At 43.1% G+C, this 14567-nt stretch overlaps 1 protein-coding gene and 1 pseudogene across 7 annotated transcripts in view; one reads left to right on the forward strand and one right to left on the reverse strand.

Moving 5' to 3' along the window:
• The first annotated feature begins 398 nt into the window (after positions 1-398).
• NAP1L1 (nucleosome assembly protein 1 like 1) overlaps positions 399-14567 on the forward strand; it is a 36850-nt gene continuing 22681 nt past the window's right edge. For 4 of the 7 annotated variants that reach the window (XM_043446367.1, XM_043446370.1, XM_043446373.1 and 1 more), the window contains exons 1-3: positions 400-537; positions 1906-1944; positions 13919-13955. In XM_043446367.1, coding sequence (XP_043302302.1) covers positions 13939-13955 — 17 coding nt within the window. In that variant the 5' untranslated portion in view covers positions 400-537; positions 1906-1944; positions 13919-13938. Of the gene's footprint in view, positions 538-1905; positions 1945-13918; positions 13956-14567 lie in introns of all 7 variants that reach the window. The other 3 variants (XM_043446368.1, XM_043446374.1, XM_043446372.1) reach the window with 1 other exon arrangement.
• Positions 10514-11454, reverse strand: LOC122427195 (annotated as a pseudogene).

Genomic DNA, 14567 nt, shown 5'->3' on the forward strand with positions numbered 1-14567 from the left:
AGGGAACTAAGGAGCGCTCGCCGTCAGGATGCGGCTAGGCAGGACCCGGAGGTTGGCCTCCCGCCCTCATCCTTCCCGGTACTAGGCGGGGGTGCGGGGTGAGGGGGCGGGGGCCGAGGTGGGCCGTGAGCGAGGCTAGGGTCAGGGCCCTAGCCCGGAACGGAAGGGGCGGCGAGTTCCTCTCTAGCTAAGAGCGTAGAAAAGAGATGGCTGGAGGCGTCGTAGGGGGCGGAGGCGGGAACCCAAGTCTGGCGCTGCGAGTTTGGAGGTCGCCGGGGGAAAGGAGGAAGGTTCCGTTGCTAGGCGACCGGCCCTGGCCCCGCCTCCCAGTCGCGTCGCTAGGAGACGGGGAGGCCGGGGGGCGGGCGGCGGAGCGGGCCCTGCGTGCTGACGCTGATTGTATATGAGCGCGAGCGGCGGGCTCTCGGGTCTTTTTTAGCGCCATCTGCTCGCGGCGCCGCCTCCTGCTCCTCCCGCCGCCGCCCTGAGTCACTGCCTGCGCAGCTCGGGCCGCCCGGCTCCCCGCGCTCGCCACCGGTAACGGGCTGGGGCCCGACGGGGAAGGGAGGGACGTGGAGGTCCCGGGCGGCCCGCGTGAGCGGAGGGGTGAGGGGGCTGGGGACGGCGAGCTGGGCCTCCGGGGCCGTCCGCGGAGGCCGGAGCCCGAACCGCTGTGGGAGCCGCGACCCCGCCGGCGGAGAGGGCCCGCGGCTCGGCCGCCGCTCTCCGAGGGAGCCGACCGGGAGGCGCGTGGGGCGGAGGAGCGTCGGCGCGGCCCGGGAGGGTCCGCTCCGGGGCCCTCTGAGCCCCGCCGGCCTCTCTGCGCGGGCGAGGGCGCGGCCCTGGCGAAGCCCGGGCGCCCGGAGCGGGGAGGCGGCCGCGCCGCTGGGAGCCGGGAGGCGCCCGGGCCCGAGTCGGGGTCTGCAGCCCGCCGTCGCCGCGACGCCCACTCCCCGGAGGCCGCGGGGGGAGGGAAGGAGCCGCGGAGGCTGCGAATTCCGACGGGAGGGAGGGGCTGCGCGGGGACCAGGCCCCGGGGCGGGGAGGGGCGGGGAAGCGGTGAGGATCCGGGCTGCCCGCCCCCGGGAGGCGGCGACCCGGCAGGGAGGGGAACCCCCGCAGCTTCCCTCTGCACGTGGCCGCGGCCCGGGCGCAGACCCCCTTCTGGTAACCCTCCACTGAAAGTTGAGGAGGTGGTGGGATGCGAGGGTGAGCAGGGAGCCTATCAGTCCAGCTCTTGGGTTTCCAACTCTTCCCTGGTTCTCTTTGATCTTAATCTTTTTAGGTACCGCAAGAAAGCGTGAATGTTAGTTGATGGATGAAGGAGCGGGGCCTTCACTGCTAGAATTTTAAGAATTATCGCGTGTAAAGCACTTAGGTTAGCTGTTATTAACAAGAGATTCTTTTGTGTCCTCTCAACTACAAATTAGAATTAGGATGGGTATCTTCTTCAGGGTTTTGTAATTTGGGAAGCATTGATCGTAATTAGTCGACTCCTGAACAGTGGAGGTGAAGGATTTGGCCTTCAGTGTCTTTAATAAGTCGAAGGCTTCTATTGCTTTCTTACTAGTTCCTCTATTCACGTTCCCACTATAAGATACTTAACTAGCTGTTTGGTTTTTAACGTTATGGTGGAGGAGGTGTGGGGTGAAATGAGACGCACAATTAAACGTACCCTGCTGCCTCATCACTGCTTCATGCTTTGCCCTCAAAAGAAAAAAAAAAAAAAAGGCCGGGAAAGGAGGCGGGGAATGAAGGCCTGTAGGGGAGGGCTGGGTTTTTGGAGGAAGAAAGAGCCGGGCACGTGATGTCCACAAGGAGCCCCAATTTTATTCTCTTTGATTGTGGGTTCCGTAAGGACTGCATTTTAAAAGCTCACAACTTACACTGCTTATCTGATTTCAGGAGAGCTGAGCTGGAAAACGAAATCTGTCATTTTTGAAAGTAGGTGGCATCAAAAATACTTCAAATTAGTATTTTGGGTCCTGTTGTTAGCTTTAATAACTACTTCTATACTTATTTTCCTTAGGAGGTAATACACCTTACCTTTGATTGGATAAAGGAAAAGCCTTATATTTAAAATAACTTATTTAAAGCTGACAGGAGGTAAATGAGGTTTACGGTGACCTTTTGGGACTGATGTCTCAGGCTTATTTCGAAGTTGTCTGGGTTCAGATTAATGGCCCAGATCTAAAATGGGCCTTTTACTTTATAAGAAGATTCGCCCTTTCATACCAGTCTGAAAATTTTTATAAGTTTTATCTGTTGTAAAGTACCTGTTTTTGATCCTGGACCTATTGACAGGGAAAATTGTTAAATTGATACTAAATGTGACACGATTGTCCTTGTCATCTAGCGATTAAAAAAACAAAACCCCCCCCACACGTGTACCAGAACTAACTTAATCACAATACTATTGCTTGTTTTATTACTTACTCAACTTGCCCATATTGCCTTGAGATGACCGATTCTGAACTCTACCAGATGTATTCAGAACAAAATCCTTTTGTAGGAAAAGTGGCTAAAAAAGGTAGAATCTGTTTGACTTAAAGGTATGAAGATGTCAAAATTAAAAATTGCTTTGCTTACTTTGTTTTCTGCTTGATAATTTGAAGTATTAATGAAAGAGGCAATGAATCCGGATCAGTTTAGGAAATAATGATCAATCTATCCATATCCTCAAGTCTAATCAAATCTGTAATTGCTTATGTTCTTAGTTGGTGCTTTGAGGAAAATTTTAGCTCCTATTTGAACATATATCTTATTATCATGAGCCAAACAGGCAAATTGGTTATTTGATATAAATTGTTGAGTTGTTATGAGTGTTCTGAAGAAAAAGAGAGCTGGAAAGTGGGAGATAGAAGAGTGTCTATAACCTCTTTACCTGAAGAAATTTGTTAAAATTATGCTAATACTAAGTCCCATTTCATACTAATTCCATCTGAATAAGTTGAGCAGAGTAGGGGTTAGAACCTGAGCACTGCTGTTTTCACTCTTTTAAGTTACTTAGTACTTTAGCTGCAGACCAGTAGATCACATTGCTGGACTTGCCAAGTGGTCTCAACCCAAAGTTAGTTCTGGTTACCAACTCTGCTTTCTACTGCTACATAGTTTGATATATTTTTACTTGTTCAGAAGTTTTATACATTTTGATTTTTATTGGAAGAGGGGGTCATAATTTTGAAGAGTTTATTAATTACTTTGAAAATATTGTCTCAAGAGGGTACAGACGAGTACAACAAGCATAAAATAATAGGATTTCTTGCATGATTATTCAGGCAATGTTTTAAATTATTCTACATAAATATAACTCATTTAATGCTAGAGATAAGTAGTATCAACATTTAAATGAGGAAACTGAGGTACAGAGCATTTAAAGAACTTACTATCCAAGGTTATATAACTGAGAAATGATGATTTATAATATGGACTTTATATTTGTTTAAAGGAAGTTACCTTGACTTAATTGTTATACCATACAGTATATAGGGCTTTTCTCATAGCTTAGCTAGTAAAGAATCCGCCTGCAATGCAGGAGACCTTGGTTCAATTTCTGGGTCGGGAAGATACCTTGGAGAAGGGATAGGTTACCCACTCCAGTATTCTTGAGCATCCCTTGTGGCTCAGCTGGTAAAAAGTCCACCTGCAATGTGGGAGACCTGGGTTCGATCCCTGGGTTGGCAAAATCCCCTGAAGAAGGGAACGACTACGCACTCCAGTATTCTGGCCTGGAGAACTCCATGGACTGTGTATAGTCCATGGGGTCGCAAAGAGTTGGATACGACTGAGGAACTTTCACTTCACTGTACAGTTTATATCTGCTTAGAATTTAAAAGCTGTCTCTCTTGGGTTCCACTGGGCTTCAGAGGACAGTTAAAGCACTTAGAGTCATGAAGATGTCTTCCGATATATGTCTGATATGTGAATACATTGTTGTAGTTTTGTTAATGCTGAGTGCATTTTCACCAGATGATCAGTCCATGTATGTTTCTGTGCTGTTTGGTCAGATGGTACTATAGATAATGCAATTACTTGAACAGAAGATAGTGTTCTCAAATAGGAGTGTATTTGGCTTGGGACCCATATAAAAGTCAGTTCTAGATTGATTTGGTATCTCCGAAGTGAAAAAGTGAGCATAAAGAATGAGGTGTTCTAACTAGGAGGTTGTGTTGGAATCAAGTGCTGAGCCCCTGGCCCACCGAAATTGTTGGTCGAACAGCAGTGTCCAAAATACAGATTTGTTTAAAATGCGTTCAGCTTGAGATAGGAGGTCTCAGGTAAAGGGAACTTCTCTTTTGGGGGTTTTACTGGCTCACTTGAACCTTTCTGCTTTAAAACGTGTGTGTGTGTGTGTTGGGGGTTTTACTGGCTCACTTGAACCTTTCTGCTTTAAAACGTGTGTGTGTGTGTGTGTGTCCGTCCGTGCACACATGGTATCCCGCTAGGTTCCTCTGTCTGGAATTGTGTGTGTGTGTGTGTGTGTCCGTGCACACATGGTATCCCGCTAGGTTCCTCTGTCTGGAATTGTGTGTGTGTGTGTGTGTGTGTGTGTCCGTGCACACATGGTATCCCGCTAGGTTCCTCTGTCTGGAATTTTCCATGGTATCCCGCTAGGTTCCTCTGTCTGGAATTTTCCAAGGTATCCCGCTAGGTTCCTCTGTCTGGAATTTTCCAAGCAGGAATACTGGAGTGGGTTGCTATTTCCTCCTCGAAGGGATCTTCCCCACCCAGGGATTGAACCCAAGTCTCTTCTGTCTCCTCCGTTGGCAGGTGGATCGGTTACCACTGCGGGCTTCCCTGGTCGCTCAGACAGTAAAGAATCTACCTGCAATGCAGGAGACCTGGGTTTGATCCCTGGGTCGGGAAGATCCCCTGGAGAAGGGAAAGGCTACCCACTCCAGTACTTTAGACTGGAGAATTCCATGGACAGAAGCACGCTACAGTCCATGGGGTTGCAGAGTTGGACACAGCTGAACAACTAACATTTGTAGTAGTTTCCTTTTTGTTATCCTTTAAAACTTTTAAAACTTTACTTTAAATTTTTGATTGTGCTGCAAGGCTTGTGGGATCTTAGTTTTTCAACCAGAGGTGGAACCCAAGCCCTCACAGTGAAAGTGTAGTGTTCTAACCATTGGATTGCCAGAGAATACCCCAAATGTGTAGTTTTTAATGATTGGCTATGTAAAGGAATATATAGGTTATATAATCTGTGTAGTAGGTAATAGGGGAAGCACTTTGGCTTTTGGAATAGTGGACTTGGCATGGGTATTGGAAGTCAGGTTTTAATTCCTAGTTTTTTCATTTGTGTGTTGCTGAGCAAGTTGCTTACTATTTCATCTGCAAATAAGAGGAAAGCCTGTAATAGTCTTACAGAGTAAGCTCTGTAAATGTTATTTTTCTTTCCTTCTCTTTGGAAGTAAGAACAGAATCAAGTATACTGGAATGGTAGATCATTTGATTTCTGGACATATAGCTTTTACACAACCACAAAATAACCAGATAATGATCTGATTGAATCACTCATTTTCCTCTCTTTCTCCATTGGAAGATTTTCTTCATGTTCAGGTTTTCTGGTTAAGATTTGCCTTCAGTCTTGTTATGAACCGTGTCTTTACATTGAGATCTGTAACACTGAGTACTGGGTTGAACCTTTTATTGTAAACGTTAATCCTTAGGAATGTTTCTCCTTTAAATCTCTTTTTTCCGGTGTTAGTACAATGATACCACCTTTTGGTTAAGGATTGTATTTTATCTTGAAGCTCTTCGTATTCTTGTTACAGATGTGTTTTTTAGAAGTGGGTTGCAGTTGAATTTTCTTTAATCCGATAGTTCTAAAAGGGAACCTTTAGTTGATTTATGTAATCACTATGATTAGGTTTAATTTTAATTTGTGTGTGTGCTTTTTATTTGTCCAACCTGTCTTTCTTTTAGATTGATGTAAAAATAAGTATAGCTTCCCCAGTGGCTTAGTGGTAAAGAATCTGCTTGCAGTGCAGAAGTTTTCAGGTTCGATCCCTGAGTCAGGAACTCACTCCAGTATTCTTGCCTGGAAAATCCCATGGACAGGATCCTGGTGGGCTCCAGTCCATGGGATCACAAGAGTCGGACATGACTCACCGACTAGACAACAAAAATAAGTATTTTATTTGATGTTTCTTGTACTTTGGAAGTTATATGTTCTGTTTCTGAACTTTTGGGGTCACCCTAGAAATTACAGCGTGTTTATTTAAGAACAGTAGAGTAAGCCATTTCCTCCCCACTTATTCTCACTGCTGACTTAATATTATGGTAGCTTAAATTTGGCACATTACACAGTGGTACTATTTCTTTTAAAATATTTATTTTGATAGTATGCTAATATCGTTATTGCCTCTCATTTCTTCTTGTGTCTTTAGACCTTCTCTTTGGGATCACTTGACTTCTGCCTGAAGAATATACTTACAGAATTTATTAATGAGAGTGCTGGAGATATTTTTGCCTGAAAGTACCTGTTTTACCTGTTTCAGTTGGGTGTAACAGTCTAAGATCTTTAGTTATTTTCAGCACATTGAGCACACAGACCATTCCATCGTATTTTGGTGTCTGTTGAGAAAGCAACTGTCAGTCTTTTATGCATTTGACGTTAATCTGAGTCTTTTCTGAATGCTTTTGAGGTGACTTCTGTCTCTCGTCTTGCATTTTCACTTGTATCTAAGTGTGGGTTTTTTATTTTGCTGACTGGGATTTGTAGGACTTGTCATACATTAGTTCTGGAAAATAACTTGGCTACTTATATCTTCAAATATTCTGCCCATTCTCTCCTCTACTCCTAGAACTTCTATTAAATCTTTGTTAGACTTTTTGTATCCTAAAATGTCTTTTCCGTATTTTTTATCCTCTAGTCACTGCCATACTTTGGAAGATTTCTTCTAAGCTCACTTTCAAATCACTTTATTCTCTCTCCAGCTGTGTTTGGTTTACTGTTAAACCTGCCCATTTAATGTTATTTTTATTTCTGGAAATTCTGTTTAGTTCTTTGCCAGATTTGCTCTTTCCACCTTTAGTAAATGACTTTCTTATAGATACTGCTGCAGACATATATTTTCAAACTTAAAAAGCATGATTGTTTTTTCTATGTTTGTGGTCTTTTACGCAATATTTAAGTCTTTCATCGGATTGACTTCTGTTGTTCTCTGTTGCCCTTGTTCTTGAAGATTACTTTATGAATTATTTAAGGTCTAGAATGGTGCTTTTATTTACATTTGGTTATGCAGGTGCCTAGGAATGCTGATAATGACTTTAAGCTCATAGCTTGAAGTTTGGGGGACAAGGCTGATGAGGTAAATTGGGGCTTTATCCTGGAGAACTCTATTATCTCTGAGAATATAGCGTTTTGAGGTTTCTGCTTAATTTGGGAAGGTTGCTATAAAGATTCCCTACCTTGGTAAGTCCAGGGCTTTTGGTTTCTGCAGATCATATCTGAGGTTGGCAGGTTCCTTTTACTTATCCTTTTCCTTCCTGTTATGCCTTCAGTTTGGGGTTAGTAATTTCTTATTATCTTACTTTTTTTTTTTTTTTAACAAATATTTGATTCTGTACTTTTAATTAGTTTTCATTAGTAGAGTTGGTCTGCATAATCTAGCTTGTCACTTCTAGGAATGGAAAGTCTTCAGATCTCTTAGAAAGCAAATTCATGTCTGATAAGAAAATCTCACTGATTTTACTTAAAGTTGTTGACTTGCAGTTAAAAAAAAATCAGTGTAGATATTAAACTAAACTTGTGTTTTTTGATGTGATCTGATTGCCTGAGACCACCTGTATCAGAAGCTGGGTTTCTTATTTAGAATTTTTAATTTTTTTGCATCTACTCTCTCAGACGTGTTAGTTTTGAATCAGGGTGTGGGAATTGGTCCTTTATTTTTAGTTTTTTAAATTTATTTGTAATTTTAGATTATGGGAAAGTTGTAGAGATAATTCAGAGTTCCCATTTGCCCTTTACCCAATTTCCCCTAATGTTAATATCTTAGATTACCAGGGTGCGTTTACTGGTCAGTCTGTATATATATCAGAACTGAAAGAATCTGTTTTTAGCCATCATGCCAGCTAATTGCTTTGCAAAAAGATGGTTCAAAATGGGCAGAATGAAAGAAACTGTGTTTATTGAGTGTTAATTAGATATTAAACAGATCTTTTACATGAATTTGCTTCTTAATAAGAGAAATCAATGAAGGAGCCATTTTCTCCTGTTTTGAAGATGAAATAAGGCCAGAAGTTGTTTGCCTGAGCTAAATTCCTGCAAAGCTGGTGTTAACCCAAATGGTCTGACTACAAAATTAGGCTGTGTGTGTGTGTGTGTGTGTGCGCGCGCGCACGCTCAGTTGTGTCTGGCTCTTTGTGACCCTGTGGCAGTCTACAGCCAGGCTTTTCTGTCCATGGGATTCTCCAGGCAAGAATTCTGGAGTGGGTTGCCATCTCCTCCAGGAGATCCTATGACCCAGGGATCGAGCTCATGTCTTCTACATTGCAGACAGATTCTTTACCACTGAGCCATCAGAGAAGCATACTTTAAAAAATAGAAGTGTATATGACCAAGAAATCTATTATTTTAGCTGGAATGGGCAGGTTGGAGAAGGCATCTCTGAGGAAATGAATTGCCCTCCTGTTCTATCTTGAATCTCTGTAATCATCAAAACTATAAGATTTTGAATTCTAAATGTAATGGCAGCAAAGTGGACACAGAAGGTAACAATGTAGCAATTCTGTGAACATGTTAAAATGTTATAAAATTTTGAATTTAGAAGTTTTGGGTGTTTCTTTTTTGTTTCATACTTTTGATAATTGCTGGATTTAGTAGACTATATATATATTCAAGGGAGCAGATTCTAAACTGTTACTAAACAGTATCTGGATAGGAAAACCTAATAATGCAGTATGAAATGTAAGCTCTCATTTACTTGCAGTCTTTGCTCTCCCATAGACAACTGCTGTTAGGTTTCTGGTGTATTTTTCTAGAAAGGTCTTATTCATAAGAAAGTATGTATGTGTGTGAGAATGCATATTCACATATACTCAGGTTGGATTTTGCCATACATTCTTTACCCCTGCTTTGTTGCTTTTTCCATATCAGCTCAGATCTGCGTGGTTTTTTTTTTCCTTTTTAAAAGATTATTTTATTTTTGGCTCTGCTGGCCTCTGCTTGCTGTGCCGGCTTTTCTTGTGTGGGCTTCCCAGCGCCGTGGCTTTGGTTGTAGAGCATGGGCACTGTGGTGTGCGGGCTTCAGTAGCTGCAGCTCACGGGCTCAACAGCTGTGGCACTTGAGCTTAGTCGCTCCTCAGCTTGTGGGATCTTCCCGCATCAGGGCTCGAACCCGTGTCTCCTGAGTTGGCAGGTGGACTCCTCACCACTGAGCCTCAAGGGAGGTCTTGGCTGCTGCTGCTTCTGTGTGTGTGTGTTTTTTTAATTGCAAAGCATTCCATTGTATGCACATTCCACACTAAGTTTAATTTTGCTAAGTAATTGTAGCTGCCATTTATGTGTGTCTCTCTGTATGTTTTTTTATCATTCAAGGAAAGAAAATCGTTTATATAAACAATAGCCATATCTGAGAATGCATATTCACCATACTTTTCCCTGCATTAAAAGAAAACCCTTGCAGATCTGATAGATCTGAAGCCCACTTGTGTTTGATTCATTATTTTTGAATAGCATATTCGTAGTTTTTTGCTATGTGTTTTGTTAATGCTGACTTAACTAACCAGCATCACTAGAGAAATACATCAGTGCTGTTAGAGATTATTTACAGTAAATAGAAAATATTTAAAATTAGAGTAGGCTACAGTAGGAAGAATTATTTCCTTTATAATTGTCTAAAGGGTTGATGTTGTATTAGTAATAATGCTCCAAAGAGTAGCATTTGACTGCTAAAATCAGTAACTCAGTTTTTTAAAGTAAAAAGCGTATTAAGCATATTGATACGAGGAATCAAATCTTGTCACTTTTTGTGAGTGAAAGACTAAGGTTTTGGGACTTCCCTGGTGGTCCAGTGGTTTAGAACCCACTTTGCAATACAAGGGATGTGGGTTTGATCCCTGGTTGTGGAACTAAGACGCCGCATGCGGCGGAGCGCAGACGCCTGTGGGCCTCGGCTGCCGAGCCTGCGCTCTGGAGGCCCTGCCACAGCCGGGGGTCCCCGCGCGCCGCATGGCCAGCAAAGGTCTGCACGCCTCGACTGAGACCCGGTGCAGCCAGATTAATAAATAAAACGCTTTTTAAAAGATTAAGGTTTTAATTCTCCAGACATTAAAAACTGATTCCAATGTGGGAGTCTAAGCCTTTTTTTTTGTTTTGTTCCTCATTAAACTTTTATAATGGGTCTCAAATTCTGTGACAGATTTTTGGTCATTTCCATTAAAAAGTACTGACTTTAAAAGCTAATAACGTAAAACTGCCACACACAAAACTAATGGTTCACAAAACACTCTTCTGAAGGTTTTGCTATGCAGTTACCATTAACCAGACTTTTACTGTAAAAACTTAAATGGCCAGTTGAGACAAACACCACTGACTAAGACTGGGGTGGCACGTATTGGGGGTAATACTCATGTAGCCTTGAGCTTTCTGGGCAGACTTGGTGACCTTGCCAGCTCCAGGTGCCTTCTCTGTCCACTGCTTTGATAATACCGACAGCAACTGCTTGTCTCCTGTCACGAACAGCAAAACAGCCAAGAGTCAGATAGATAGTCCAAGAAACTCTTAACACACGTGGCCTTGCCAGGAATCATATCAATGATGGCAGCATCACCAGATTTCAAGAATTCGGGGCCACCTTCTAGCTTTTTCCCAGAACGCCCAGTCTTCAGCACGCTTGCAGTAGAGCTGTGGCACAGTCCAGCCCTGATTTTGGCCTGGATGGTTCAAGATTGTCACCTGAGCTGTGAAGCCAGCTGCTTCCATTGGTGGGTAATTTTTGCTGTCACCAGCCACATTGTCACGAAGAACATCTTTGACAGACATGTTCTTGAAGGTCACATTGTCCCCAAGAGGGCCATTACTCAAAGCATCATGGTGCATTTCAAAAGACTTAAGTTGTTTGCTTGACTGGAGCAAGGTGACCACATTGCCAGGTTTGAGAACACCAGTCTGTTTGACCCACAGGGACAGTGCCAGTACCACCAATTTTGTAGACATCTTGGAAGAGCAAAGACAAGGGCTTATCAGTTGGGCAAGTTGGTGGCAGGGTGCAGTCTAGAGCTTCAGGCAGTGTGGTTCAATGGGCATTGCCATCTTTATGGGTGACTTGGCATCCCTTGAACCAAGGCATGGTAGCACTTGATTCCAGCAATGTTGTCACCATGACAACCAGAAATTGGCACAGATGCTTCTGTGTTGGGAATGTAGCCAGGTTTTTTTAATGGAGGTGCTGACGACTTTGGCGGTTATCTCTTCTGGGTGTAGGGTGGCACAGTGCAGTCCATTTTGTTACCTCCAGTGTAACGAAGGTTCCACACCCAGAGAGGAAGCCAGGAGGGCCTGCTCGTGGTCTGCCCTTTCTTGGAAAGACCAGCTTCAAATTCACCAGCACAGGCACCGGAGCGTGCCTGTAGTTGTTCTGATGAACTCTCTGTGCTGGGGGGCTTTCTTGGTGGCTCAGTGATAAAGAATATGCTTGCCAGTCGGGGAGCTGTGGGTCTGATTCCTGGGTTGGAAAGATCCCCTGGAGGAAATGGCCACCTACTCCAGTCTTCTTGCTTGGGCAATCCCATGAAAAGCAAAATCCCATGAACAGAGGAGCCCGGTGGGCTGTAGTCTATGGCGTCGCAAGAGAGTCTGACACAGCTTAGTGGCTAATCAACCACTGTGTCCTGGGGCGTCAGATATGGTCACAGAGTACTTGCTGATCTTAAATGGACACAGGGAGATAATCATTGATTATAATCACTCAGTGTTGAGCGTTCAGTTTGTCCTAGACCCGGGCGTACTTGAAAGAGTCCTTTCCCATGTTGGCAGCCTCCTTTCTGAACTTTTCAGTGGTTCCCTGGTGAATCCCATGAGGTTTGTAGATCAGGTGGCCAGTAGTGGTAGACTTCTCTGCATCTCCATGTCCGGTGACAGCAGTGTTGACTTGGGTTGTCTTCCCCATTTTTGCTCAGGCTTAGTGGTGGTCTTTACCACACCTGTGTCCTGGTGGCAAACCTGCTGTGAAAAAACCAAGTTTATTAAAGAAGTAAATCTGCATTACCCATGGTTTTTCTGGATGAATGTAACACATTTTGTCCTGAGGTTTGTTTTTTTCAAAGCAGTCTTCTCTGAGTTAACCTAATCCTATAGTGTGAACGAATCTAGGATATGCTCTGGCCAGTCCTAACTGCTTAGTCGCTCAGTCGTGTCCCACTCTTCGGACCCCGTGGATGGTAGCCCACCAGGCTCCTCTGTCCATGGGGATTCTCTAGGCAGGAACACTGGAGTGGGTTGCTATGCCCTCCCCCAGGGATCTTCCCAATCCAGGGGTCAAACGCAGGTCTCCCACGTTGCAGGTGGATTATCTGATGTCTGAGCCATCAGGGAAGCCCTAATAACCAAGAACTTTATGGACAATGCTGACATACTCAGGGTAGGCTGGAAGCATGGTAGTCTTCAGTGGTGTGACATTAAGTACATTTGAAGGGATGGAGAATGTTTACTTGGCGGATCTGGACCAGAGCTTTATAGCCCGTTATTGAATAGTTTAAAGGGCTGACATTTAATAACAGGAATTATTAAACTTAGGGGGAAAAAACATCTCCGGGGAATCATGAGTGCAGTATGTGGCAGATTTTGGCTTTTAACATGAATTTGATAAAAATTAATACAGTTAAAAAATCGAGTGGGTTTGAGAGAAGTAAAGCATTTTGTTCGTGAAAGAAAGAAAGTAAAAGTGAAGTTGTTCAGTCATGTTGGACTCTTTGCAACCCCATGGACGGCAGTCCACTGGGCTCCTCCGTCCATGGAAGTTTTCAGGCAAGAATACTGGATTGGGTTGCCATTGCCTTCTCCAGGAGATCTTCCCGACCCAGGGATTGAAGGCTGGGTCTCCCGCATTGCAGGCAGACGCCTTATCGTCTGAGCCACCAGGGAAGTCCGTTTGTCCGTACAAAGACGCAAATGCTTATAGCAGCTCTATTGGGAATACCCCCCACAAAGAAAACCCAAATGTCCATCAACAGCTGAAAACTTAAACATAACAACAGAATGTATGTTTTTAATGGAATACCACTATACAATAAGAAGTAATGAACTATGTGGTAAGTACTACAACATAGATAATCTCATTCTGGATGAAAGAAGCCAGACCAGGGGGGAAAGTACATACTCTATGATGCCATTTGTATAAAATTCCAGAAAATACAAGCTATAGTGACGGAAGGCCGAGCAACACTTGCTTGGGATGGGAGGCAGGAAGGGGAGGAGGGAGGTATTCTATCAAGGCAGGGATATATTCCTTACCTTGACTTTGGTGGTTTCATGGATATCTATATCTATATCATCAAACTCTTCAGAGTACTGTGGGGTACTAAGCAGCCCCAACGTTGGCCGATCGTGGTTAAAGGAGTTTGAATAAAGACTCTGTATTACTCTTTTCCTGTGATTCTAGCATACCTCAGATTCTTTTAGCCAACAGTGCTATTGTAAAAATCCTTGCCCAAAGAGATTCTGAACGCCAAGTAGTACCTTGTTTTAAGTAGCATCCTCTGAAGAATCACTTCAGTGACTTGTGTCAGTGTTCCAACCTCCCTGCCCCTGTTTTTTTAAACACTTACTTTTTTAATGGGAGTGTGTATATATATATATGTATTAAATAGCTTTAGCATGGTATCAAGTTAAAGAGTTTTGGTTTCAGAGGTTTTTATTGGTTTTAAATGAATTGTATTTTTTTTTTAACATTGATATTTCTCTCCATAGATATTTGGCATTTGTGCAACATGGCAGACATCGACAAGTAAGTGACAGAAAGTTGGTTCTTTTTTCAGAGATTTGGCTTCATTCTGTACTGTGTGATTTAATTAACAGCAGTACTAATTATGTATTATGAAAATGTATGGTAATGACTAATGCTTAGTACCTACTATTTTAAAAGTTGGGTACAGTGTATTCAAGACAATCACTGTCATAAATATAGTAAACCATTTGTCAGTGTTTATTCTTAGGAAAGTGCTGAGCACAATAATGAGTCATAAATATTTGGAGAATTTGTTTTTTACCATTTCTCAAAGGTTTTACTACTAGCATTGTAAAGTATTATATATAAAGATAAGTTTATAAAACTTAATGTGTAGAGTTGAAAGAACAGCAGGACACTAGTGTACAAGTTTTTAAAAATTGCAGCGTTCCTCTTAGATGCCCTGTGTGACCCTTCTCAATTGCATCCTCCTTTTCTCTCCACATGTGTCAGTACTATCCTGGCTTTGTCTAGTTCACTTCTATGTTTTTCTGTAGAGTTTTAGCACCTACAAATTCTTAATCAGTATTTACTTTTGAAACACTAAATAGCAGTCACAGACTTAGCTGTGTAAAGAAAAAATGCAATATAACTGAGGAGTCAAAAGTAGGA

This window comes from Cervus canadensis, chromosome 25 (genome assembly GCF_019320065.1).
Source record: "Cervus canadensis isolate Bull #8, Minnesota chromosome 25, ASM1932006v1, whole genome shotgun sequence".
Lineage (NCBI taxonomy): Eukaryota > Metazoa > Chordata > Mammalia > Artiodactyla > Cervidae > Cervus > Cervus canadensis.